At 42.3% G+C, this 27923-nt stretch overlaps 1 protein-coding gene across 1 annotated transcript in view; it reads left to right on the top strand.

Annotated features, from left to right (window-relative positions):
- Positions 1-205: 205 nt before the first annotated feature.
- Positions 206-27923, top strand: part of LOC133000036 (cadherin-22) — a 65702-nt gene continuing 37984 nt past the window's right edge. Inside the window, exons 1-5 of the mRNA XM_061069892.1 lie at positions 206-436; positions 8598-8892; positions 21741-21860; positions 25281-25448; positions 27389-27570. Of these exons, the coding sequence (XP_060925875.1) occupies positions 206-436; positions 8598-8892; positions 21741-21860; positions 25281-25448; positions 27389-27570 (996 nt within the window). The remainder of the gene's footprint in view (positions 437-8597; positions 8893-21740; positions 21861-25280; positions 25449-27388; positions 27571-27923) is intronic.

Genomic DNA, 27923 nt, shown 5'->3' with positions numbered 1-27923 from the left:
GCAGATAACTTCAGATTGATACATGATCCCATGGATTAACTTTCAAGATCTCACACAAAGACCTTTTAAGTTTGCCCTGATGGAGTTTTATTTGGTGTAAAACTACAACTGAAAAACTCTATCTGTCTTCATGTATCTTTTATATTACATGTAGACCCAGGTTGGATATCTTTCTCTTTTTTTCCTCCTATTTTTTGCGATGAAAATGGCTCCTTCTGGGACAACTGGACCTCGGGCGCTGTTGGCAGCTTTGGGTCTTCTCAGCTGCTGTAGCTTGGGCTCGTGTGAGGCCTCAAGGACTAGTGGTTCAACACCAGCAGGGAATAGACAGGAGATAGATCCCTCGTTACCGGAGCGAGTCAAAAGGGGATGGGTGTGGAACCAGTTCTTCGTGGTGGAGGAGTACACCGGCACTGAGCCACTATACGTTGGCAAGGTAAGACTGAAATGCAAAATCTTTGTGAATAATGGATCCGCTATTCAATTGAAAAGTAATAATTCTTTTTTGTTTTGAACTGAAGATCTTGTTTTGCAAACACGTAGGAGAAAAGACGGCCAATATCTAATTCCTTCATCTATTTCATTGACCCCAAAACGTTAGCCCTCTCCAGCTAAAGTCCAAGGTCAGTTGTTTCTGATCACCAAGGAACTATTGAGGCAGACTTTACAGGCCTCTGGTCTCGTACTACAACAACAGGTTCCAACTAAACTAGACATAACTAGCCCTAAACCCTTAGATCACAACTATATCTGAGCTAAGTGCTTGGCAGCTTTTATGTTTTCTTCCTCTGAAAGTCCTTTCATCTCTTTGTATCGAGGCATTAAATGAAGCCTGTTTTTTTATGTTTGAAAACTGTGTGTGTTATTTCAAATATTCCTCACAGTTCTTAAGATGCAAGACACACAATCTGAACTAGTGACCCCTCGTTACAAGTTTAGCCTCCGTAGTTTCTGGCACTATTTGGTACTAAAGCGACATTAATCAGTGATGACAACATATGCCCTTCTCTTTAATGTCTAGGACAACGTCCTGGCACCAGAAAGGCGCTGATTGAATTGTATTTTTCTAACGTAATGATCGACGATGAATATGTGTCAAATCAAATCTGTTTGCAAATCATCTCTGCGCGGCACGTGGTCGGGGGAGAGCCCCCCCTTCTCCTCGTTCTCATCCTATTCGTCAGCTGCTTCTCAGACCAAACCTCAGTGAGCTGATGAGAGTGGACAGCATGTACGATTTGATTGCCTCACATAGGACATGATATGAAAAGATGGAATAATGCAGACGGCATCAGACTCCGTGATGAGTCACGCACATCAATCATGTGATCCCCTTGTTTCTAATCATTTAGACGTTGTAATTGACCAGCTCTTGCATCTGCAGGTGTTGATGTCTCTATTCTCACAAATTAAAGAAATATATGGATGTTCTCCACAGCAGCGCCGGGTGCTGGAGAATCATTTTCTTTTGGCTGTTACTTTTCCGCCATCATGATTTTGCTGCATTCCTGCCGGCGAGACTGACAACAAAGCCGACAGGCGGAGCTGTCTGTCTACTGCGAGACAGAGAGACAGACGCAGAGACACCCAGGGATACAAGAGGAAAGGAAAGAAGGAAGAGGGAGGAGTGCAACGGGAGCCTGTAGGAAGCGAGAGGCTTCATGCGCTGACTTGTGATTCATTACAGGACAGGGGGCCAAGGAGCCAGTGAACTGATATAAAAGGGTTGAGGGGAGCTCGAGGGAGCGACACAGCAGGAGGGAGAAGAGAGATGGTTTTATTAATACAAAAGTAAAGTTATTGCACTTCATAGGGCACTGCCCAGTGCTATCAGTTCTATTAATGGTGTGTGAGTGTCCATCTGTGTGTGTGAATATGCATGAGTGTGTGTGTGCAGATAGACTCAGCTGGATTTCTGGTATCAACACTTTAATTTGAGCAGTGGAGGATTAAAGCCAAGCAGCATGCTTCAGTACCGGACAATTGCTACAAGCTTTTTTAATTTTTTTCATGTTACTTTAACCCAACTCAGCAAACTAGCCACGCTCGCTCAGTCTCCCTCTGTGGCTGCCACTACTCTGCTAATGAAATCAGATTTACCTATAAAGTGGTCCCTCGCATGACATTAAACTGGCAGCTCTGGTCAGAACATTTAGGCAATGAATCCTTGTGGACTTCAATGATCTGACAACTATATCATGTTTTCTTGCCAACTGCTTTTCAAAGCGGTGTTGTAATGGAAGGCTGGGTATTGGGAACACACTGGAAGTGGAGGCCCCCCCCCCCCCCCCCCCCCCCCGATTGTACAAGATGGAGCTGCTGCTGAGCACAGATAATCCTAAATGGCTGTTGTTGAAATAAGTGACGGAGGGAAAAAATAAATGACACATTCGTCTTTTCTTGTGCCATGTTTTCCACGCCTCTAGTTTGACAAAAGGTTTCAGAAATAAGCCCATTGTGTGTGTGTGTTGTGTGAGTTGTGTATAATGTGCACAGGTTTTTTTGTATCTCCGTTCAACCAAACGAGTGCAGTTCAAGGGGTTTTGTGAGCATTTTCTCAGAGCTTTTGTAAATGTTCAACTCCAGCTGATTTTTATGGATGAATCTGGCATTGGCCTTCCTCATATACCGCCTCGGCATAAACAGGGAACAGTCCACTTCCAAGACACTTCTCTGTCCTTTTATACATCTCTGCATTCGACTTGAAGCCAAACTGAACAGATGGCCTCATCCTTTCTGCTCACCAAAATGTCTGCATTTTTCAGAAGAATATCCGTTAGATTTATGGCGTTTCTCTGAATTCGGCTGCGGCTTGTTTGCTGTGCGGTTGAACGATTCTCATTGAATTGTGAAGTAAGGTAATAAGGTAGTTTAGGATTGGCTGTGTTGTTTTGTGAAGTTTTAATAGGGAAAAAAACAAAGTTGTTAAATAAATAAAAGGTAGAATTTGGAGAAAATGGTACAGTAATGTTGGGTGGCATTATGTTAATGTGGTGTGTGTGTGTGTGTGTGTGTGTGTGTGTGTGTGTGTGTGTGTGTGTCTGTGTGTTTATGAATGAGCAGGAAAAAAGTGTTTCGCCACAGACACAGTCGATCAAACGACAAAAAATATGCACAGTATGCCTGTTACAGCAATTCTCCTTGTTGTAATGATCCGAGCTATAATTAGTCAGATCTAGGTCCAATTGTAATGACATCACACGGCTGTCATTAAAGAGGAAGCGAACAGCTTAAGATCGGAGGGATGGAATAAAAACAAGCACTGCGGAGCTCTTGGACACGTTGTCTTTGGATGAGGATGCCTTTTGTGTATTCTGCTTTTTTTCAGCTGTTGGATGGATGGATGGAGAATGGATGGATGTCATCTGTCTGAGCTTATGCAAATTTGCGTCTCGTCCCGCCGCATCCCAGCTCCAACACCCACCTATTTTAATTCCTCTTGTCCGTCCCACTCTCGTCTTGTTTCCCCCCCTTCGCTGAGTATCTCCCCTTTCCTCTCTGAATCAGTCTCCTATAGTCCGTACCCTTCCTTTCCCCCGGAGCTGTCTCCACCTAGGCTGTCTCTGATACAGTCACCTTGTTAACACTTTGAAGCTGTTAAGATCAGAGAGCTTGACAAGCTGCAGTGAAATGTGTCAGGCCTTCTCCTGATTACACAGACTTAAATATAAGACAGCCAATTTGCTCCTGCTTTGAAACCCCTCAATAAACCGAGGAGTCAGTGCCGAGCGCAGCCCACGTTCTGCCATCTCCACCGCGAACGTAAAAACCCTGCTCCTCGAATGCCTCGCTCTCCCATTCTCATTAGCTCGTCCTTTAACTAGGAGCAGCGTACTGCTTTTTCAAGTGTTAAGAATCTCTCAAGGTCTGTACTCCTAACACCGCGTTATCCAAAACCATTAGGTCTGTGCTTTGACTCACTTTTAGTGTAAACGCTCAAAAAGAGCTGACTGCCAAATCAGAAGGAAACTTCCCATCATTGCATCTGAGTCATATGTCGTCCCCTTCAGCGAGTTGGGCTACAGTGACAGCCTGACACTTTGTTATGACCCTGAGGTGAACCTGACAGGGCATCAACAATCCCGCTCTCCCCTGAGTCACCCCACAGCCCTGCACTGTAACCCCTGAGGCCTTTTTAACTGCTACTAGCTCCAAGTTGAACTCAAGCCCGACACTGAATCACATCAACTGCAAAGTTATTGCGACAAATTCACATTTTTAGCAATGTAAGGCGAGTCTAAGACTAGTATCGAATCACTCATTTAACACTATCCCATGTTCCAGATTGTTCTTATAAATGTTTTAGTGGTAAGAAAACCCACATTTTCGATTTGTGCAAAAATGCCAAAGTTCAGCTTCAACAGTTTGAGCTGAATAACAAAAACAAGTACTGTGTTAACTATTTTATACTAAACATTTAAAATAAAAAACAATTAAAACTGTATGATGGCAGCATTACAGTATATGATCAAACATGAACTGTAATGTCTTGTTAAAATAAGCTAAATTCAGTATGCAGTTGTGGTTTTAAATGTATTAATTTATATACGGTATAAATCTGGAGCTGGACAAGCCAAGTGCTGACTGTGTTGATCAATGGGACGAATCAACGGGCCAAACAACAATAAATAACTTCCTATTGTTTTATAACACCAGTATGCAACTGTCCCTTTCACCTTGTGCAGTATCTCACCTCCCGTCTCTCCCCCTGGGGAGGCAGTGCTAGAGTGTAGCTGCTTTCAGACATGTGTTCAAATCTGTATGTGGCTGTATGTGAGAATGTTGGAGTCAGAAACATCTACTGCAGACCCCATATTAAAAATGTCCAGAAAACGGAAAGCAGGAAAATGTCTGGAAAAGATTTATATCGAACAACAGACTCAAAAATGAATAAATACTAAACAAATATCTCAGGATTAGACAGCGGTGACACACGTAGAAGATGAAGATGTCAACTTGGAAGGACATCGAGATTCGAGAGGTTTTTGTGACAGGGGTCATCACGGGTGTCGACGTGTTGTAAACAAAACCGTTTGATTTTGTCAGTGGAATTTATTCATCATGTTCTGTGTCCTGTGTGCGCTCTTCCCAGACGCCACTCCTCACTCGGGATTGTTGTGAACACATCTGACTCAACAATCTAGTGCTGCGTTATTCACATGTGAAAGACAAACGACAGTTAATGTCCAATGACTCAATTTTCTAGACATTTCTTTGTGGAGTTAATATCTGGAAACGGCTTTTTGGGTGAATAACTAAATAACTTAATAATACATGTCAAACGTGTTGGTTAATGTTAAACAGTTTGTTTGGTTAATATTACAATTCTAATGAATAAAGTATCACAATTTTGCTCCAGTATAATGCAAATCTCTGCAGCTGCAGTCTACCCCCCCCCCCACCCCCCACCCCACCCACACACAGATGGTTGTGCTAGCTTTGTTCTCACTGATGGAAGTGAATGGGGCTTCCAGAGTGGTCTCCTGTGGTCCTGTGTGTGCTTTATGTGTCCACTGGAATCTGTTGGTGTCTGTACTTGAGCTAAACGAAGCTGCTGCTACCCGTCAGTGGGAAAAACTTTTTACGATCCTCTTTCCAGGGACTGTTTGAACATCAAAAGATAGATTTGTGGAGTGTCTATTAAATATTAACGGTGTTTTTGTAGGTGCACGTATATATTGGTGGCGGTTATACCCCTCTGTCATTAGTACTGATATATGTATCTCGGCTAAATCCAAAAGGGGGATATACAATATATAACCATCATCATATTATTGTATTGATCTAATGACGCAGCTGCATAATGGGGCACAGAGCTCAGAACGAGGCTTCAGGGATTCGACCGATGGAGCAGCAGTGATTCTTGGCTCTGCTCATCAGAGGGTTTGAGTTTTCTCCGTCTTCTCATCTTCTAAATTTCTACGACACATTTTGACTCCTGGTTACTTTTTCCTGCTTCACAAGAGGAGACTTGGCTTTGACCTTTAGTTTGCAGGCAAACATCTTAACTAAGCAGAGTCTGTGTATTTTTCAAGCTGCCAACTTGAATCAATCCAGTGAGGATAGACTGACGGATGGGTATATCCAGCCTAAGGGGGGGGATAGCATCATCCCAGCAGAATGATGAACTCACTCTCTACGCTTGTATTTGTGTGTTTGCATCTGTGTGTCTGTGTGCGTGTGTGTATATCCAAACACGCACATAAGGCAGATGTGTGTGGCCATGTGCACATGTACTGCAGGTATGAACTCACATGCATTTGTGGAATTTAATCAACGCACGGCGACTCACACACGTGCTCGTCTGCAGAATCGGATTTAGTAAATCCAGAGGAGCGGTTGAGAGAAGGGAATCATATCTAGTGCCGCATGAGTGTGCACTTTTATTGGATAACTCTCACAGTCTCAGACCGATGAAACTTTTTTTATTATAACTGAAATATTGATATCGCCAAAGCATCCGGCAGTATATTTTCTCCGACTCTTCGTGTATTTGTCTTCAGGATGATTCAGAATGGCAAGAAGAGGCAAAAGCAGATAGATAAAGAGGGAGGGGAAAATGGATGAGGGAAGCAATATCAAGGCACTGGCTTGCATTATTCCACAGTTTTACGACAAATACTTAATGAAAACCCCCGTGAGGGTGATAGGAGCCTGTATTTAATTAAGCTTTAATAAAATATTAACCAGGGAGGCCAGGGCGATTTCCCCTCTCCCCTGGTCTGCTCAGTAGATTGAACCACACTTACACAGCATAGACAGCTCTGAATTATAATTTCAGATGGAAGGTGTGTGAACGAGAGAGAGAGAGAGAGAGAGAGAGAGAGAGAGAGAGAGAGAGAGAGAGAGAGAGAGCAGGTCTAGTGCCCACTAAAGAGCCAAAGGCCAGCCGCGCCACCTCGGTGTCTCTACCTTTAACAATCTTTGAAATGACTTTGATCTCCTAATTTGGGCGTCATCCTGTGAAGGGCACAATGTGCAGAAAAGGTGTAAATCATCACTGGAAGTGTGGCATTTTTTTTTTTTTTCACGACAATGGTGATGGCTGGTCTGCAGGGAGCTAATGAGGGTCTGAGCTGCGTCAGCTATTTGGCGAATCAGATAAGGGGAATGGATGGAGGAAATTTAACTAAATTATATTTGGACACGGCTGGCTACGAAATGTCATTTTCTGTCAACTATCAATCTAAAAAAACATCGGTATTCGTAGAGGTTAAATCTAAAAAGAACCTCACGTGGAAAATGTGTGACTAATAACCTCGACTCGAAGGTCCATTCACTAGACATCGGCAAATGGAGCAGGCTAAGGTCTCATCAAGTGTGGCTATGGGTCAGGTGACAACAAGTGGTTGTATATAATGGGAAGATCATCACCTCTGTCATGGTTCAATGATAGCCTTTGGCAGCAGATGTGAAAGGAGTTGATCTTTTTCCAGCCGCCCTCTGACTCCTGGTCAATTACCTCTTCCCAAGTGGCCAGTTCTGGTCCGCTGAAGTCCTCTGCACCTTTATAGTCCCGTGTTTTGTTCTAGTCTTCAAATGGATATACACTAAAGACCATTTTGGCCTGAATATAAAACGATAATGAATATACGAAGCATAACTCCTGGTGGGAGAGTTTCCCAAAAGAGACAGTTCAAACTTAAGAAACAGTTTATCTTGCAAAATGTGAAACATGGAATGAAAAAGTGTAAATCCTGCCGTCGTGCTCACACATTGTCTGGTCAGGCTCTCAAAGCAAATAGGAAGATTTTTTTTGGCTGGCTGTAATTTGTCAAGCTGTCTTTATGAGCATCTCATTGTGACTTCATGTGACAGCCAAATTCTTGGCTGGTTGACAAATGACTGTCCCGGGGTCAGTGTATGCAGTAAAACATTGTAATGCTTTCACCTAATATTCTGTCATCAGAAATCTGTTTCCTGAATGGCTACAAAAATGAATGCAGAAAAGCATCCAGGAGATTAAATGGGTCATCGTACACACGTTTTGGAACAAGAGTTCACATAAAAAACAAGAGTTTTCAATAGTGTCAAGGCCATAAACAACTCACTATGACATTAAAATGTATTCTCAGGATGACCTGAAGTCAAACTGGTGATTTTTTCCTTTCAAAAAGTATTGTTATAAATATCTCAATATGTTGCTTACTCCATATCATGTATGTACGTTTTTAATGTATTATCCAGAGAAAAATCTATTCTTAGTCCAAAGACAGTTTTGCTTTTAACTATGTGGAAGCAAATGGCTGCCTCACTTATACTGCATACTTTCTGTTTGGTGTTTGAGTTTTGCACTTTCTCAGAAATTAATGCTATACATCTCGAGGTAACTATAAACAAACTCTTCCAGGGGTGCCATGTTTTTTTTTATCTACAAACTTCAGATCTGGATGAGCATGTGGTGTGCCCTCTAGTGGAATATTCGAGTAACACAAGTAATACATGGAATGCTAACAATTACGCTGTGATCTCTCTGACCTTGTACTGACTCCAATACAGTGGTGTAATCAGTTTTTTCTTTATTTTAAATAACCTACTGCAAAAATATTACCTTTAAAAAAGCGAAAATGTAACCCTTATTTTGTTTCACTTTACAGATCCATACAGACTCAGATGACGGTGACGGAAACATCAAGTACACCATCTCTGGAGAAGGGGCAGGCACCATCTTCATCATCGACGAGCAAACAGGAGACATCCATGCCACCGAGAGGCTGGACCGCGAGGAGAAGGCTTTCTACACGCTCAGGGCTCAGGCCCGGGACGAGCTCTCCAGCGACCCTCTGGAACCTGAGTCAGAGTTTGTCATCAAGGTCCAGGACATAAACGACAGTGAGCCCAAGTTCACGGAGGGTCCCTACATCGGCAGCGTGGCGGAGCTGTCACCCATAGGTAAGAGGAGAAAACGTATAGTGCAACCTGACAGGAGCCAACTGGCTTTGAGGCTTTGAACTCGGGATGACCGAGAGCTGCACTGTCGGGAGTTACCAGTTATATTAGAGCCATTTCCATGATGCATAAGTAGGGTCTATAACATAATGGTTTGTCGGGGGCTCAGGGGAGAGAAAAGAATGTGCCAGAAAGAGCAATATGCTGGAATTCTCCCCCCATTGCGGAGATGGAGATAGGAAAAGCAGACAGGAGGTGGAAGATGGAAATAGATGTGGAGTCAGTAAATTCACTGCAGATGAGAAGTAAGTAGAGCGGTGACATGGACGTTTGAGGAGGATCCCCACATGGACGGTGTCAGAGCCATTATCCATAGGAAGCAGTGAGATGGGAAAGGAAGGCAACTGTGTAGGCATATATAGAAAGGAGAGGCAGACGGATTGCATTTCTCCCAGATGAGCTTTGTGGCTGTGTTCTGACACATTGTTATGAGGCAAATGATAAAAGGGGGAATAAGGGAGGAAGGAGGAGAGGAGCAGAGGAGCGGCTCTTCAGAGGAGTAGATAATAGCGAGACACTTTTGCCCAGGCTTTTGACATTGAAAACCACAACTCTTTTAATCTTGACAAACATGTTTTCATTGTGAGCATTAGCATGATCGCTTGAAATCCTCAGTGAAATGGAAAAGGCAGGTGAATGAGGGTGTCAGGGGCTTCATTAGCATGGGATCAATGTCAAAGACGCAGCTGATGTTTCATAAACACGATTCTGTGTTGCTACCAAAGCGATATCACAATACCCTGTGTGTTCAGACTCTCGGGGTTGATACCGTATGTGCATTTGCGTGTGTGTGTGTGTGTGTGTGGATGACTCTGCACAGGCAGTAGAGGTGGGACTACCTGCTTGTTTGAGGGTCTCCAGGAGGGCTGAAGAGTGGAATAGCTCTTTCCTGTTCTAGCATGATTAGAATTAATTCCCGCTTCCTCAGCCTCATCCAAACCGCGGGCATCTGTGCCTACAGTGCCCTCAGGACCTGAAACGAAGCGTGTGTGCATGTGTGGGTGAGAGCGTCACAGCGGGAGTTATGGGACAGAGCGATTCAAGATGAAGAAAAGAGAAATAATGCAGATTTTTAGAAATAAGAAAATGCAAAACCTTGGGAAGAAGAGGAGGTCTTTTATCTCCTGAACAGAAAGAGCAATGGAGCCATAAAACCGAGCTTGGTTAAAGTCAGTTAATTTAATCCATACGATCAACACCCTTCCACACTGAATGCTGCCCTCCCTGGTTTGACCCTGTTGCACCTCAGTCACATTACGCACTAGATGAGTGTGCGGTTCATGTTTTAAACATAGTCGTGGAACACTGGCCCTAATGAGGTAACAGCCACAGCTTAGTCAAACATGTTTCTTTCTCTTTCAGCCGTTCTCCTGTGGAACATCAGCTAAGCCAAGCAGTATTTTTTGACATGTCAGTGATAAGGTCACAAGAACAATGACAATACCTAGGGGGGTGAGAAAAAAAGAGGTGGTAGACAGACCAGCTCTCATTGCTTCACGTCTCTCACCAGATCGTGGGTTGGTGCTGCTCTTTGCTCTCCTGCTATCTGTGTGAAGATTGGCTCAGATAGGTGGAGAATATCACAAGTCAAGTTGAATTTGTTATCAGAGCATACGGCTTGTCATATTCCGTGTTTTTCTTATTGCAAACAAACCTACGAGAATTGACTGTACCAACAAACACTGCATGTGTCAACAAAGCCTGATAACTGAATCATCTTTACTGTCGTTACTAACCTGTCATAAACACACCAAAGAGCTGCACAGTCTTGCATGGGTCCATTAGGCAAACCTGCACCCACCAAGTCTAATAAGAACCTGCATAGACAAGAGATTAAGATTTGTGCAAAAACCCGATCCATCATCTTTGATTAAACACACATGCTACAAACACGATCACTTGCATTAAAAGGGTTACGGCCCCCTCGTCTTCTTGTCTTGTATTCTTGGAAAAGTATCTCTCGTTTGTCGTCGGACGTGTGCTCTTGCGGTTTCCAGTGCATCTCCTCGCCTGGCTTGCAGCTATTAAAAGCTAATACTTGTGTCACTTTTTACATGCAGCAAGGCCACATGTTCACCACTAGCTATAGTTGTATCTCTATGTGACCCATTTTGATGTACTAGCTAGTCCGGTGTCGGTATAGAGACAGATGTTTGAGCCTGATTCACAATAAAACAAGTCCTTGTGGCTGACTTGCCTTCGTTTAATATGAATTGGATGTTAAAAACTCTGCTTTAATTGTGGATTTTCCCAGGAACACAAAATTTAACAGACCTCGATTCTGATACAATTTTTTTGGGGTTCCTCATGGATACTGACTCTGTGTAGGAGTCTCCACCGGGATGTCATGTTTCTTAATCATAATTATAATACCATGGGAGCTGTATCCTGCTGGTTGCTGTAGATGTTCATGTGTATTCATCCACAGCTAAAAATAATCCATTGCACTGTTAAAATCTGTTGAAATGGCCAGGTTATTTACGTCATCGCTGGGAACAAATGGGTTTGGGCTCAGTTCTCTGGACGGAGCAGGAAAGTCAGTCGTATGGAGTCCTGGATTATTGTTGGTATCAGACTGTCGTTGGATTCAATTTATTAGGGAAGCTATAGAAGCACCAGCCTTACTTGTAAAGACAAATGTTTCTCCAAAGGTTTAATATGTCATTTCTTCATTTGTTTGCTTTACCGGTGTGTCCCTAGCTGTTTTATCACCAGCGACAATTTGTTTTAATTTGTTCCTGCAGTGAGAGGCTCCTCTGTTTCTCCTGTACTTTGTGGTGTTGGTTAACACAGCAAAAATGATTGTGATTACATAAGCCTGTTGACATATTTAATACTATGTGCTTAATTGTGTCACTTCTCCTTTCCGGTGGCACTATATACTCAAAGCCTGGTTAGGAACAGTACGTTTTATGTCGTTTGGACACAGAAGGCTGGGATCTAAACCATGGTTGTGTTTTATGCTGTGATGGAAGCAGGTTGCGAGCATTAGCCACACCATTGGTATGCTCGCTGTGCTGTTTTATGGCCAACCATATAGCAAACTGCCTGGGAAAACGTGAGGCCATAATAGTAAGAAAGTAATCAGTAGTCGGCTGCCGGAGGCATATTCATTTTTTACTTATCACTCCTGTCAAGTCGCCCAGTCCACATCTTTGCCATAGCTTTACAGCCTCCACCCCTGCCTCCTCCTTCTTTCTGCAGAGACTCCCTGACTGTCTGTCCTCAGTCTGTCTGTCTCTCTGCCTGCTTGCTATTTGCTGCCAAAAATAACCCTCTTGTACATCGTCTGTTTGTTTTTTCAGGGTTGGTTGACTCTAGAAAGGAGAAGAGAGGTCAAATATAAGAGCAGTCCCAAAAAGACAATGATGAAGTGTGAGGGCCTGAGCTCTGTCTCTACATCCCCTCTAATAGGTTGTACTTTTAAAACACATTGCCCTTGCTACAGTTTCTACAACACGAGAAGACCACCTTTAACACCGACATGCACATGGCCCATGCACGTGAATCGTATGTGATATGCGTTTGCAGGAGATTTAGCATACACCTTATTATTTCTGACACAAAGCTAAAGCAGTTGTCTGGATGGGGATCCTTTTTTCTTTTTTTAATGCAGGTTTAAATTGAAAACGTATATTAGCGTGGCCGCAGCCTGTGTTGTCCTATGGAAAGTGTGGGTGACTAATGAATTGAATTCTTAAATCAAATCTGTAGTGCAGTGGAAGTGAGAAGCCTGCGTGTCTTTATGCTGATACAGAGGAGGGAACATGGATGGAGTCGCCCTGCTGAACGCCCGCAGTGGCCTCTGATGATAAAGACTGTGAAAGTGAAGGATGGCCCCATGAATCTCAGTCTGATGGTTTCTTGCATCGACAAGAAAGGGCTTAATAGAAAGAACAACTTCTCATCTACATAAATGCAGATTTTACATTGAGCGTTAGGTGGTCGTGGATAACTTACAAGTCCATATAACGTGTATTACCCACAGTAAAAGGGATTAATGATCGCTTGTGATGATTAATAGATGCCATGGCTGACAGAGTCTTGTCTTGTCTTTTGAACTTGTTTAAAGCAGAAACGCAAGTTAGGAAATGTGTGTAGGAATCAGCGGGGAAGTGGTTGTAAGCTAAATGTTCTATACAGCTAAAATTTCAAGCAGTGATGTGTTGCAGCAGGTAAACAGAGTCAATTTGAGTTGTGCTTTGTTCAATTTAAGGACAAGTAATTCCTTTGAACATCTTACATAGTTTCCATGGAGACTGTGCATATTTTAATGCTGATATTTTCACTACAAAACCAAAACAAATATTACTAGTATTCTTTTCAGTTTTGTTACTGTTTAAAAAAAGATCTGATCTGTTAGTCCGTCCGGAATTGCGTTTTCATATTTCTTTCATTAAGATGACAAATATTTTGTGTGTCTCTTGGGTCATTCTGTGTTTTCTCTGTTGCTTAACCTCCCCTGTTGTTTTCTGATTATTTAGTTTTATATTACCAATTAACTTTTTAGTTCCATGTGATAATCAAATATTATATTATTTTTCCCAGGAGTGCTGCTTTGCCCAAACTAATATTGGAGAATAGCACATTTCAATATTTAAACATATGCTGCAAAGATTAGAGCTTTTCGAGAAGTTGATGATACGGGTAATGGTGATGTGAAAGTCACCTTAAATGGATCAGAACAATTTAGCGTTCAGTTTGACTAAATATTTACGGCAATGATCGCGAGCTTCTCGTAGCATTAAGAGATGTCAACAAGAATCCAGGAACTGATTTCTCCCTTTTATAAAGCAGAAGAGATTTACCATTGCATATTTATACCAGGTGGCTGGCACAGGATGACATGTTGTGCTAATGTATATGTTTTGGAAAGCCTCATCATTAATATTTGAATTGGATCCATCCCTTTTTTCCTGTGGTTTTCCCCGACCATATCCAGTGCTTAAATATTTATGTGGCTTTGAGCTACGCTTCAAAAGGTTTAAAAAAGCCAGAGGCTAAAGTAATGTCAAACTGCTGTGGCATCTTCTCCGGTTAAGCATTGGATGGACCGAGGTTGTAGACTCGATATCTAGCACACATAGTGCAGACATTATTGGCAACAGCACAGCACGACCCCGAGCTAATGCTTATGCTCCACAGGCCCAGTTAATATTGAAGTAATAAAGACAGGCCTTTTCCAATTTGAAATCCGTATTACACCGCGTTACAACATGCATACTAAGACATCTGTCACTCTTTTTTTCCAGCTCAGTCTTCATGCAAGCTGACTGACAAAGTAGCACAGTTTGTCGAGTTCGAAAACCATTTAGTCACTGAGGCGGACATCCTCCCCTACCACTCATAGGTCGAGTGACAGCAAGCAAGTCTGCTGGAAATGTGGCTAGGAGGGAGAGCTCTTGGTGGCAGAGTCACAGCAGGGGTGAAACGCTTCCACAGCGTTAATCCTGTGATTGATGTGGTTCCATTAGAGCGAACCTCGGGACCTACGAGCGGCAGAGATGTGGCACGACACAACGGCCGCGCCGCAGATTTTAAACCTCAGGTAGCACTGACTGAAAAGTCCCAGCGTCCCAGAGAACAGCGATCACTAGGACTGATAATGGACATTAAGCCGAGCGCCATCCTCAGCTTTTATCCCCTAATGACACAAGCTGATGTCGTGTAGAATCAGCAAACACAGGAGGCAACAACCAAAGTTCAATGAAGCACAGGAGTAACTTTAAACTGACATTTACCATTTCTGTATCAAAGAGGCAATCTGATGGTTAAAGTCAGGTCGGAAAAATCGACAAACCACAAATCGCCAACATTCTTCCCTGCATTTCTGACACCTCAGTCACATTATCTCCGTCTCTACAACATTGTACATTTTCATTTAGTTTTGTTGTTGTAGAAAAAGAAATGGTAATTTCACGGTATGTGTGGTTTTAGGAATACTGAGATTCAATACATCATAATTATAGCAGTTACTAACAATTAAAATACAATGTTGGGTAGAGCCGGACAGTTTTTATTTGGGACAATGCCACTTCCAAATTTGGGAATAAAACATCTGATATCCTTATTGGCTGATAATATTTATATACATGATTGTATAAATACACATAAATGTATATACAGCAGAGGGAATTGGGGGAATTGTTTGTTTGCACAACAATGAAATTCACAAACTACTTGACAAAATAACAACAAAACTCAGATTGGGAAAAAAATAAAAACTATTTCACAAATTTACAAATGTTTTGATTTACCCCTGGTGCTTTTATTGCATTATATTCTGCAAAATGTAATACAATAAAAAGACATAGCTGCATATCGAACAACATACATGCTGATACTGATTTATTTGTGATGGGATAGTATTAGCCCACAAAAAAACGGCTGATCAATGCATGACTCTGTCTCTTTTGTGGAGGATAATATGGAAAGGTCAGCTTCTCCCATAGATACATTATCTACGAGGGATGTAGCAACTTCATAATAACCTGAAGTCATGCAAAGAGGGTTAGAGGAATGAAAACCTAGAGAGAAGAGAAAAGCATTGTAGAATGTGTTTTTAGTCGAAGGTCGCTGCCTTACATCACTGCATACAAAAGTATAACTCTGAAGTCAAACAAAGTAACTGGTATTTGATGGGTATGTTTGGTGACGGAAACAGAAAAGCACCAGGCGGAATAAAGCAGCAACAACAAACCTGGTCGATAAACTTTTCTTTTGACCTACATTCTTTAATCTGTTTGGTAAATAGCAAAATAATTTGTCCCCGTTGTCAACAAGAATTTTTACCGACTGGGAAAACAGAGATTTAAACAGAGACGTAAAATGGCTTTTAGAGGGATTAAGTTATACCGCAACAAAATAAACCATTGAGGTTTCTTTGTGGAGAAGTTGTTCAAAACTTCGGATCACATTTCCTTTGGTTCTCTCCTCTTATACATTTGATCTCTCTCTCTCCCTGCCTCTCACACACACACACTTCACGCCGTCAAGATAAATCCCCGGCTCCTTTTGTACGTAATGTGAGAACTCCACGAGGGGATTAAAGTAATAATCACCCTCCCCGCTGCTTTGGTCCAGAGAGGTTGCCCAGGAGGCTGCAAATTGCTGCAGTCACCATTAGGACAGCTGGGACCTGTCATGCTAACAGTAGATGAGGCATTCGGAGCGGAGAGATCACAGGAGAGAGCGATGCAACAAGGCAGGGGCAACATGCAATCAATATTCTCTGCCAGCCACCTTTATGTATACGACCAGTAACATCCACCATTATGCTCTCAGCCACGGTGCCTGACATAATTGATTTTGGCTGATCTGTGTGTGTGTGTGGTCATGTGTATGAATCAGTGTCTATGCGTGGGAGGAGGGTGGACGGAGAGAGGGAGAGAGAGAGTGTGTGAAGGGGCATGGAAGATGCTTGTGACAATAGCAGCCCCATTTAGTCACAATTGTGAAATTGATTAAGGCTCCATTTTGTCATTATTGTAGACAATCTGAATCAGGCAGAGAAGCATGGGCGCTGAAGATAAGAGGGGGGTGGGCGAGGGGTATATAAATGTTATAATTTGTCTACTAATGTGGCTCAATAAACGTGATGGATGTCTTTTTTTTCTCTCATTTATTTTACAGTACTTCAAAAGAATTCTGCAACAAAAATTTCTGTGCCTAATATTTCTTTAAGCTGAAATCAGCTTTTCACATTCTACAAAATACTAGTGCACTGGCAATTCTACACCTGCCTGGTTGAAATGGCCTGTTTATCTTGGCCTGTGTTGAAGCTCTGGAGCTACTTCAGAACTATTTATTGTCCTCAAACAGTTCTACAAGATGCCGTCATATGTTTATTGTTTGAATGCTGGACATTGTGTGCAAGCTTTTAATAAGAGTCTATGGGACAGAGTGAAGTTCAAACAAGTTTCATCCTACCAGGTGTATCTCCATTACAAGCCCTTGTGCATCAATCAGATTCATTTTTTCCCCATCAACTTTACAGTCAATGTTTTTCATAAAATTAAACAGAATTAGCTTTGTTACTGTTCACATACATGGCATATATGCATTTGATTGATTTACGTAACAGCTCTTATTTGTTCATATCATATATACACAGTCTTCAGACCAATGCTTCATACCCAAGTCACACCTTTTCAAAATAAAAGCTCTGTAATTTGGTTGGATATACACAAGTCCAAATTATAATAATATGAAAATCTAGTGGCCTACCTATACACATGCCAAGAGTGAAGCCGATAAGATGATTGGTTCTCAAGACGTGCCTTATTACAGACAGACAGATGGACAGACATTCCTGGAATTAGTAGATATTGACATTAAGTTCTGGTAATGAAATGCACACAGAGGGGATGTCAGGGTGTCTGGGGTGAGAGGAGACGACGTGACGAAGAGATGACTCTTACGTTTTTGAAGGGACGTCCCTGCTCTGATCGCCCATGTAACTATTTGACTGGAGAATGCATGAAAGTGATGAGAGGTTGAGAACTGACACGTCTTCAAAACAAATAATGATCCGATCTATTAATAAAAACGTGCTGGTACAACGTCTCATAAAGTTTCGATTTATGATCTTTCTCAGGAGCGATGCGAGACATTCCTAAATCCTTGTCGGAAATCTTGAGGAGGATCAATGGAATCACACCGTTGGCTTTTATGACACGGCAGATTTTTCTTCCCTCTATACTCCTTTCTTTCTCACCCTCCTTTCTCTCCATCACTCTCTCCACCCCTCTCTCTCCCAAGGCATTTATGTGGATGAGAGGGGAATGAATCACAGTGGAAGTAGTGAAGAAATAACTTTTCATGTGAAAACACCTCAGCTTTTATGGCTTTACTAAATGATCCATAATGCGGGCAGGGAGCACTCAGTCCTGCAGATTAAGGCGGGTCTGAGCGGGAGGGGGGGCTCTGTGCTGCCACCGTTAGACCCCTCCACTGAAGCTCTCCACAGTAAGGCACCAGCTGAGATGGGCACAAATCTCTTTTACGAGACTGCCTCTTAAATAGCTGTCAGTCTAGTGTCTCACACGTGGCACCCTCCTCCAGCTCCCCTCGCAGTAATTGAACCATCTCTCCCAGAGTGCTGAAGTGGTGTGGGAAGCCATTCCAACAGCCTGTGTTGATACCATTAAACCAAACTCATGCATAAATCTAACTATATAGCCATCGTCACCCTCCCTCGCCTGAATCCTCTACCCCCCCCAAAAAACATTCCTCCTCCGTACTCCATTTCACCGGGTTTAGTTTTTGTCCGGTTGAGTGTTATTTACATTCTCCTTCAAGGGATATTGTGCACAAGCTTATATGACATGTAATTATTATCTTGGAATGACTTTTGCATGTCCGTCCTACCATGACAATGTTATAACAACAATACAGCACGAGAAGCAAATCATAATTTCAAAGTTGCTGCCATTTAATAAATATATTTATAATTATAAATAATAAATTAAAGGCAAGTCATATAGCCCCCAATATTGTGTATACAGTGTAAGTGTCTTGTGGAGGAGTTTCCACATTATAGCAATAAAAGTTATACTGATAAAAAGCTATTACTGAAAAGATGGAAATGTGTAATAAACAATTATTTGCTCCGTCAGAAGATTAACGTCTCTGGGACAAACATTGCTAAACAGAGTTGATCTCATGAATGATGAGAAAACAGCTCAGTATAATTTGCCGTTGCATCATCTAATTATTATACTGAAGGTCGGAATATGAAAATCAGCATGATGCATTATTTTTTTTGTCTCTTTTAATATTGTTTTAATACTGCGACCCACAATGTAAATATCTTCGGGCTGAATACATTAGTTTCACTCTAAGTAGAGCCACTGAAAGCATGAGCAGGCAGCTTGACTAAATATCTAGTTGTTGAAAAAGTGTCAGAACTTGGCGAAGACTAATGGCAAAATTAAGATCAAAAGTAATTTTAGAATAACTCCGAAAAGTATTGTTTCACTAATTTCTGACCGGTTTTGGCAGGAATCATGTTGGCTCTGTTGAACCTGTAATCACACCGAACACTGAAGTTTCTATGGAAACAATATACCTCGCTGCATTTTTGGAACAAGAAACAACTTTAGATACTGGGTGTCAGCAAAATATATAATTTATTCATGTGTCTGTGACCAGGAGGTATCGCTCGATTTAATTTTGTCTTTTGACTGCAAAGATATGTGAGAAACATATGATGTTGGGCGCACACACCTGGTTCCTCTACTCTCTCACTCTGTTTCCTGTCTGCCATACACTGTGCTATCAGACACAGACATACAAATATAAAAAAAAATGTATGTAGTACAAAATTACCTTTGAGAGGGAATCAAGACAAACAAAACTGCTCATTAAAAATATCGTTGCAACAGGACGTCTTTGGCCTCGTTGTAGAAATGTGGAAGTCAGATTGGAACTCTCGGGAAATTGAAAATCTGGTACTTCTCCTATTACTGTAATATGCATTACATTCCAATCTGCAAAAGTCAATGATTTTTTTTATTGAATTCCCAAAAGTCCATCAACAGTAGAATCTGCTTAAGTGAGACGCTGGCCAGGCCAACAGATAATGTAAGTAATGACTTCTCCCACAGAAAACACGGATGCAAGCCAGAGCTTTAATAAGAACCCAAGTGCCAAACTGACTGCCTCACTTCTCCTTTTAATATAAACACAATAAAGAAGCATTTGCATTTATATAGTTCTTCCAAGCCATCTGACATTGCTGCCAGCCAGTCGCCCAAAAACAGCTGAGCGTCGGACTGATTGTTACCTGGGGAAAATTAAGATAAGGGAATAATCCCGCGGACGAAAATGGCTTCGTTAGGCCCACAGCAGCACAGCCGACCAGGTAGGCAGAATTAACGAACCCCAGCATATAGCCGGGAATGAAAATGCATAACCTCCACACTGCCTAAAGTTTTTAATACATTGATAATGATATCTCACTCAACTGGGATGTTGCATGTCCCGATCAGCCAAGGATCAGCCCGGTGTGTACTTCTGCATATTGGTTTGAGTTAATGACTGTGTATAAATTAAAAGCTCATTCCGTCCTCGTTAGTATGCAGTGCTTTGAATCCACTGGGAGCCGCAATATATCAGGATTTAACTGAGAACCGCGCAAGGTTAGAGACGGTACCAGAATTGATGATCCGATGGTGTTGCACACGTGGGAGGAACACCGGTCCGTCCATTTATCCGTCCATTATGTGCTTTGTTTCTTAGGATAATTCACTGCTGCGCTAATTAATCACGGAGAGACGTCCTTCAGAATTGCTGCAGAGTAGCGAACCTTCATTTGTTCCATTTGTATCATGGACCAGGTAGAGCTGGGCATCAGACCGGCCCCCAGCCACATATATGAAGAACAAAGGGGGGAAGCTATAAGGTGACGTTCGCGGGGGAGTGATCTGAGCCGTCTGATTTAATGGCCTGGTGACTTTAATGATAATCCACTGGCTTCTCCCTCCCTCCCTCCCTCTCCCCCCCTCAGGAGCCCTGTTGGATGACAGGAAACAAACAGTGCTCTGACACTTCCCGCTAATTAGCATCATTAGCATACGGCCATTATGTGGCTGGACAGTAGCATGACAGGGCTCGGAGAAAGGCTACGGCGGTGACCTTTGGTGGACAACACCAGCTGTCACTAATTACCCATAGCATTGGCCAGAGGGACGAGGACAAAGACTGACTCCTTGTCCTTGACAACCTATGGCACCGGGAAACGTCTCCCTTTTAATCTCCCTTTGGCCCGCAAGCGCAATTATTTATAGAAAGAAATGTGCTCACCTGCAAGTATGCGGTTTTTAACCTTACAAATGAAAAAGCGTCAAGTTTCATCGGCTCCAGGCAGAGCTTTAACTAAAACCTGTGACTAAAAGGAGAGATGCGACTGTGTTTTTGCCGCCAGAGGCTCGTGTGTGTGTGCGCACGGTTGACAAATATACAACGCAGGGTGGGAAATAATGACTTAAACACCGTGGCTCCTTCAATCTCACATTTAGGGTTTCATGTGGAAGTGACTCCATTCTCTGCGTAAGTGCCCGTAATCATGAGTAATTGTTTGCTGTCGATTTTTTTTGGACCCGCCAACGGTCTTTGAAGATGTAACGTTGACTTTGCGACTGCTCGCTCCCTTTCATCTCCGAGCACAACTCCTCTGCCAATGGGAGGCAAAGCAGCTCTGAGGATTGGTGTGGTGAGGAGGTAATTGGAAACATCAAAAAAAATTTGCTTGGAAAATGATGTGCTTGGAGATGAAATGTTACCTGGCGCAGTGTTACCCCAATTGCATTAACCCTCCTCTCTCAAGTGTAGTCAGAGGAGTACGCTTGAACGCACACGCCCAGGTGTCTGCACAAACTCACAGACAGATTGCTGTTGCTATACTTGCGAGTCCCTGTTGCATTTTCCAAGCTCAAAACCACAACCATTGCAAAGAACCTTACTCAAAACCAAAATATTCTTTGAAACATAACAAATAGGCTTCAAACTGCTCTGTGAAAGACAGTATGTCAGACGTTAGTACAAATGTCCTCACTGTCAAGGTCTTAAAAACTCACACCGGACAAATATAGATGCAACAGCGTTTCACACACACTGATAAAGAAACCAAACAGGAACACATCTGCCCTTTCTTGTACAAAGTGCAATAACTTTCCTCTCTGAGTCTGATTTAAACTCACATTTTCAGATTCCAACACTTCCCCAGTGACCCCCCGGGGCCTGAACATGTTCATTCTCTTTCTTGACATTTTGTTGTCTCTCTTCCACAGGAACATCTGTTATGAAGGTCACTGCATCGGATGCCGACGACCCTGCATACGGGAGCAGTGCCAGGGTGGTGTACAGCGTGCTGGATGGAGAGAAGTTCTTCTCTGTTGATAGACAAACGGGTAAGAACCATAAATAACCCCATGTTCGGTATTCAACGCACTTGCCATTTTTTCCCCTCACAAGACTGTGTTGGTGCTCCTTCAGTAATCTCAAGCTCAGAGACCATAACTCCCGTATCAATCAACATTTTCTTGCCAGAAAACATAAAATCAATCGGCCAAAAAGAAGAAACTTTATAATAGTTTTTGCCAATAACTGCAGGCTGATCTTAGCAAGTGCTCAAATACCATATGGCACAAATTGCTCCGTGTTTAGAGCCACCTTCAAGCCAATCTGTGAAGAAGTAGCAACAAGCAAAAATAAGTGAAGACAGCTTATATGGCCTGGATATTCAATTCATAAAGTACATGTTTTTTTGGCTTTTATTAATACCACCTGTTTGATGGACTCGGCTGGTATCTATCGCACCAAATCCACATTAAAATATAGCATAAAAGTTGAATGATTTTGCCCCACTAACGCTTAGGGTCTAAGAATAATCCATTTTTATAAGTCATCTCCAACCGTTAAATATTGAGAATCCTTGGGTCACTTTTGCAGCACATCAAGATTTGCACTATGAAGAATTTTCCCCAGCTTTATGATGGAAAACTCCCTATTTCCCCCCCGCTGTGGAGCCTATAGAAGTGATATGGCCTGACCCACAGTCCTTCAGGAGTAGCTTAGCATCACTGTTGCCTTCAGAGGCCCCCCCGAGGGAAAAGCACTAAAGTTTTAATGATTCCTTTTTTGGTGTGCACCACTTTGATTCGGTCAGCCTCGGTGCCTGGATGATAAATGGCTCTGCCTTGGTGGGACCAGCGAGGAGACTGGATGGTTCATTCCAGCTTCTGTCTCACGACCCCCATTCCACCCGCTCCGCCCCCCCCCCTCCCCAGTTTGTAGGCGGACGGGCCGGCCTAATAGGTGCGAGTCAAGAAGGTCAGCGATGAAGAGGAGATAAGGCAGCTGTGAAATCTGCGTCATTAATATCACTCTCTCTCACCCTGACAACAATCTGAACAGCAAGACTACGCTTTTATTTTTTATATTTGTTGGTGTCACCATGTTAGAATTACCTCTGCATGTTTTTGAGTATCTGAGTCAAAAGGGTGAAACATATAATGCACATAGGGTTGTATAATATAACTATAGTTTATACAACTTTAAAATTTGATTTCCACGTTTTTTCAATATAAAGTAGATCATAATATTGTAAAATAAAAATCTATGAAGTAGTAATTAGATCACATTTTAAAAGCAATACGAGAACACATTCCCATTGGTACTTTGCTGTTCCACTAATTATAATTATATTATTCTCTAACTGTTATTACTTGAAAATAGACTTTGTATACACTTATCCGTCATTTAGGAGTAATACAAAATATATTAAATAATTTTTTTATGTAACAATGATGTTTATTCAAGCTTTCATTTTGCCTCTAAGTTTGTTTTTAATTAGCCATTTTTTGCCATAAAACATCATGAACTACAGCCGGATGGTCGAGCCCGTGTATCAGTCACTGTTGTGCAAAGTGATTTCAAGAACCCCAGGATGGCTGCAGCCATACCTGGGATTATTTTAGCTTCATTTCTGCACAACAGGAAGAAGTGGAGAAGCATCATCCATCTTCATGAACAGTCTATGGTGCTAACACAGAACCACCTTCTTCCTCCTCCGCCTCCTTCCAAAACAAACAGGGAAAATGGAAGCTTCCATATCTTTGTGGCCAATGGAGTAAAACAAGTTCAGATGTGTGTGCAATGTCAAAGTGCAGTGGGTGCAACTATGAAAAGTGAGTGCAGCAGTATATGTGCAGATCATCTGTTGCTGACATGCAATGTAAACTGTAACGGCCACAAAAGGCAAACTAACCCCACGGCTCTGCAAAACTACCTCTATGTCATTTTTACCATGGTCCCGTTGAAGGAGAGATCATAAGAGATGGATTTTTATTGCCCAGTCAGATGAACTGATGCAAGGGATATGAGCAACATTGTGAAAACATGTTTATTTATATTATATTTATATAATGAATCATATTGAGGCAATACTTCACAGTTGGTGTACACAGCCTACCTGGTTAGATCTTAAAAAACGATGTGAAATGCATTGAAAAATGCTCGGCCCAGGCTTATCTTACTCCATTCATACAGATTCCTCTACATACATGCACGTTCCAGAGCCACGGTGCCGTGCTAGCTGCAGATTGGAGCTTCACTCTTCCTAATTTAGATCCATCCCTTCTGGTGTTCGGTGGATGAAAGAGGAGCATGTCATCTGCCTCGCTCCTTAACTCCCCTTGCTGAATGTACTGTATTCTGGCGACTCACAGAACCGGCCCTGGGCTAAATGTGACTGGAATCAGTGAGTTGTGTACCCAACGCAGAGCAAACCTTTGGGAGCGAGACAGCGCGCCGAGCCCAGGAAATGCATCAATAGATTCTGATGTGTAAAATCCCGAGGGGTAAAGTGGAATTATATTACTACTGCACAGCAAACCAGCCAGCGCCTGATGCCACTGCTGCTGGGCCAATAAGGGGAATGTCTCTTTTACACCGAGGAGGACCATGTGCTAGACTCAGAGACATATATAGAATAAAAAGAGAGGGCAACTCAATACAGCTTTATTTAACCTTCACAGAGAGAATGTCATATATTCATATCCCAACAACGACATGACATTGGAGCCAAGAAATAACACATAACATATGAATGGTCAGGTTGTCTGTGTTTGGACAAAGTGGAATGAGCAGATTTGTTTCCAAAAATGTTCACTAGGTTGAATAAATGTTTTTTCAGTTATTTATTGGTCTGCCTCAAAGTCAAAGAAATGGATTTCATTTAATAGTTTGTTCTATTAAAATACTTATATTTATTTATGTCGACTGTGGAGTAAAATGAAGTCCTCTTCCTACCTTTCTCTCTCTCTCTCTCTCTCTCTCTCTCTCTCTCTCGCTCTCTCTCTCTCTCTCTCTCTCTCTCTCTCTCTCTCTCTCTCTCTCTCTCTCTCCCTCCCTCTCCCTCCCAACGTAATATCACTCTCTGTGTCACTCGCTTTCTCTTTGGAAAGCCACTTCTCAGGCTTGAGTGCAGCTTGATCCACCATGGAGGAGTTGTAATGCTGTGCAGGCCGGCTGAGGCATGCCTTCATTCTGCCCCTATATATTATTCATTTTAATACAGCTGAGCCATAAAATGGTGTATGGGCAGAGGTGCAGTGTGCCACAATCTCTTCCATCCGGCCTGTCTGAGGAGATGAAATAGAATGTGCCGCAGTTGTGCGTCCGTAATACAGTGCTTAGCAGAAGTTGATAGGGGGAGTGTAGTTATCGTTTAAGTGCTAACCACTAATGCAACCTTTCCACTGGCCTCACTTACTAGTTCCACTCTCACGCACTGCCTCTGTCTCTCTCCTCCATCCCTCCATCATTAGGGCTCATCATGACAGCGGTGGCAGATTTGGATCGTGAGACGCAGGATCGTTATGAGCTGGTCGTCAAGGCAACAGACATGGCCGGACAAATGGGCGGACTCTCCGGCTCCACCACAGTGACCATAGTGATCACAGATGTTAATGACAACCCGCCGCGCTTCCCGCAGAGTGAGTGTGTCCAACACGTTTGCTTTCTCTTAGACGGACGGAGTGAGACGGTGAGAAACAACAGGGAAGAACGGGAGAGAAAAAGATTTGATAGTGTAAAGAAAAGAGCGAGAATTGGAGAATAGCGAGGAAAGCGAAAGCCAGGACATGGAAACATGACAAAAGACACACATTATAATTTGCGACCTGCAGGCCGCCGACACCAGTAAGCGATGGCAGCGTCAGTGGCCGTACTGAATGGGCTGCATGTAGTCGGAGAAAATCACCTAACTTAAATTTATGGGCCAGTCAGACCCGCCGCGCCGAGCGCTGTAGTAGTCCATCAACTGCGGGGAACTGATGCTTGCTCTTTTTATGCGCGACTCAAGAAGGGATTGAATCACTGTTGCTGATTGTTCCCTCGTTGTAATGTTAAGGATTTATGATGGTCAGGTGCTTTCAGGTCCTAATGGCGTTCATGTGGCTTTCAGTGCACAAAGGCCCAACAAGTAGGATTGGAACATTGCATTCAAAATCGAGTACGTCTCACATCACCATGGTGAATTGAAGCTTTCTTTAAAGCAAGCAGCAAATGTCTGGTTCATTTTTGACTCACAACACCACATAATAAAAGTAAGGGTACTTAGTATTCTTTCCTCTTTTTAACGTAAACTATTAAAGCCACATAATCATGTTAGTAGCTGAATAATCATTTATTTGTATCTTGCTCTTTATTATAAATGTTTATTCGGTGTACCTTTTTTTCCAGAGTCAAACTATTAGTTTGTGTTACAGCGGGAGGAACAGCATCTGACAGTGTGTTTGATTGTGTTCGATATGTTTCCTCACCGTTATCTTATTCGTGTATGAATCCCTTTTTCATGTCAGTAAATCATATTTACCCAGTCAGAGGGATAAACTCGGCAGGATTATAGCATCTCCACTGAATGCTACTGGGGATAGATACACTTTGGAAGGCAGACTCATAAATATGATGCAAAAGAAGATGGCACTCTGTATATGTAAAGAGTTTTTTTCATATAATTTGCCTCTGGGGGAGAATAAAGTTTTACAGTATCGTCTTACTTTTTCTTCATGATGAACTCGAGCAGACGTTTACCCCCGGCCCTTTTATGTCAATTGAAATGTGACTTCACATTCAGGTTCTAGGATAAGTAAAAGTTAACATTAATATGTTCATGCTCGTGCACACCACATGGCTTCACTTTAACCCATGCATTGCATAGACCCATCACAATTAATAACTACAATTTGAAATGTAATCTGAATTGAATTGACATTTAATTTATTTAAATGTTTTACATTTTATAATCACATTAATCAAATAACATCTTAACAAGAGTGCACTGTTATTGAATGTAATGTGACTCTGAATAGGTCGGTGAGAGATAAGACTGGTGTCGTGGGTTATAGCACATGACGACAAAACGTGATATACGATATCTTTAGATTGTAGAAAATTGTTGAAATGATAATGTGAGTCAGTAAATGTATGTCTATGTAAATGTAATGATCCGACTCTCAGTGGATTCCTGGAGTCTACCTCCCATCCCAACCTCCTTTTTTCCATTACCTGTCCCCTTCTCTCTTTATGTCTTTATTTCTCTGTCCCGATCTCATTCCCTTCCTCATCCCACGTTTCTGTTTCTAGTCCCTATCAATCTCCTCTACCAATATCCTCGCCTCCCATTCTCCCTTTTCTACCTACGGCCAAGCATCTATCTTTCTTCCTCCTCCCTCCACTGGTGTTTTTCCTACTTTCTCCATGTAACCTATGTCTCTCATTCTTCTTCTGCTGTGGTGTTTTTCTGCACATAAACGTACACAGTTTTTTTTTCCCCACCTCATTCTACTGAGGCTTCGGCAAATCTTACTGTTATTGATTTGTTTTGTTTCTGTCACTGTGTTTTCCACATGTGGCCACTTCCTCCCTACACCAGAGATGTACCAGTTTTCTGTGTCGGAGGGGGCGGCTCTGGGGACACCGGTTGGACGCGTCATCGCCACGGATGCGGACATGGGAGATAACACAGACATGAGCTACCTGATCAAAGAGGGAGGCGATCTCTTCAAGGTCACCACTGATGTGGAGACCCAGGAAGCTGTTGTCTCCATTAAGAAGGTAGAGTTCATTTACAGGAAGACTGCACTGTTATTGCTTTAAGCTACTGTTTGTTTTTAGCACCACAGAGGCTAAGTCAATGGACACCAACAGAATATTGACAAAATGAATAAGACTCAGAGGAGCATACCTTTGCCAATGCACAAAGGTACTATTAGATACTGCATGGTCATTTAGACATAGTTCTATAACTGTTGAACATTGGAATCCACGTGATCTTGGCTTTGAACTTTGCGATTAAACAACATTTAAATGTGTTAGATCTCCAGATGTTTTATTTGGATCACTACCAAATTGCACACACTCCTATAGATCAGTCACCTAAATATGCCTGATCAAGATCCATGAAAGGA

This window comes from Limanda limanda, chromosome 4, assembly GCF_963576545.1.
Source record: "Limanda limanda chromosome 4, fLimLim1.1, whole genome shotgun sequence".
Classification (NCBI taxonomy): Eukaryota; Metazoa; Chordata; class Actinopteri; order Pleuronectiformes; family Pleuronectidae; genus Limanda; species Limanda limanda.
Note: the sequence above shows the minus strand (reverse complement) of the source record. Positions and strands in the feature narration are given on the sequence as shown.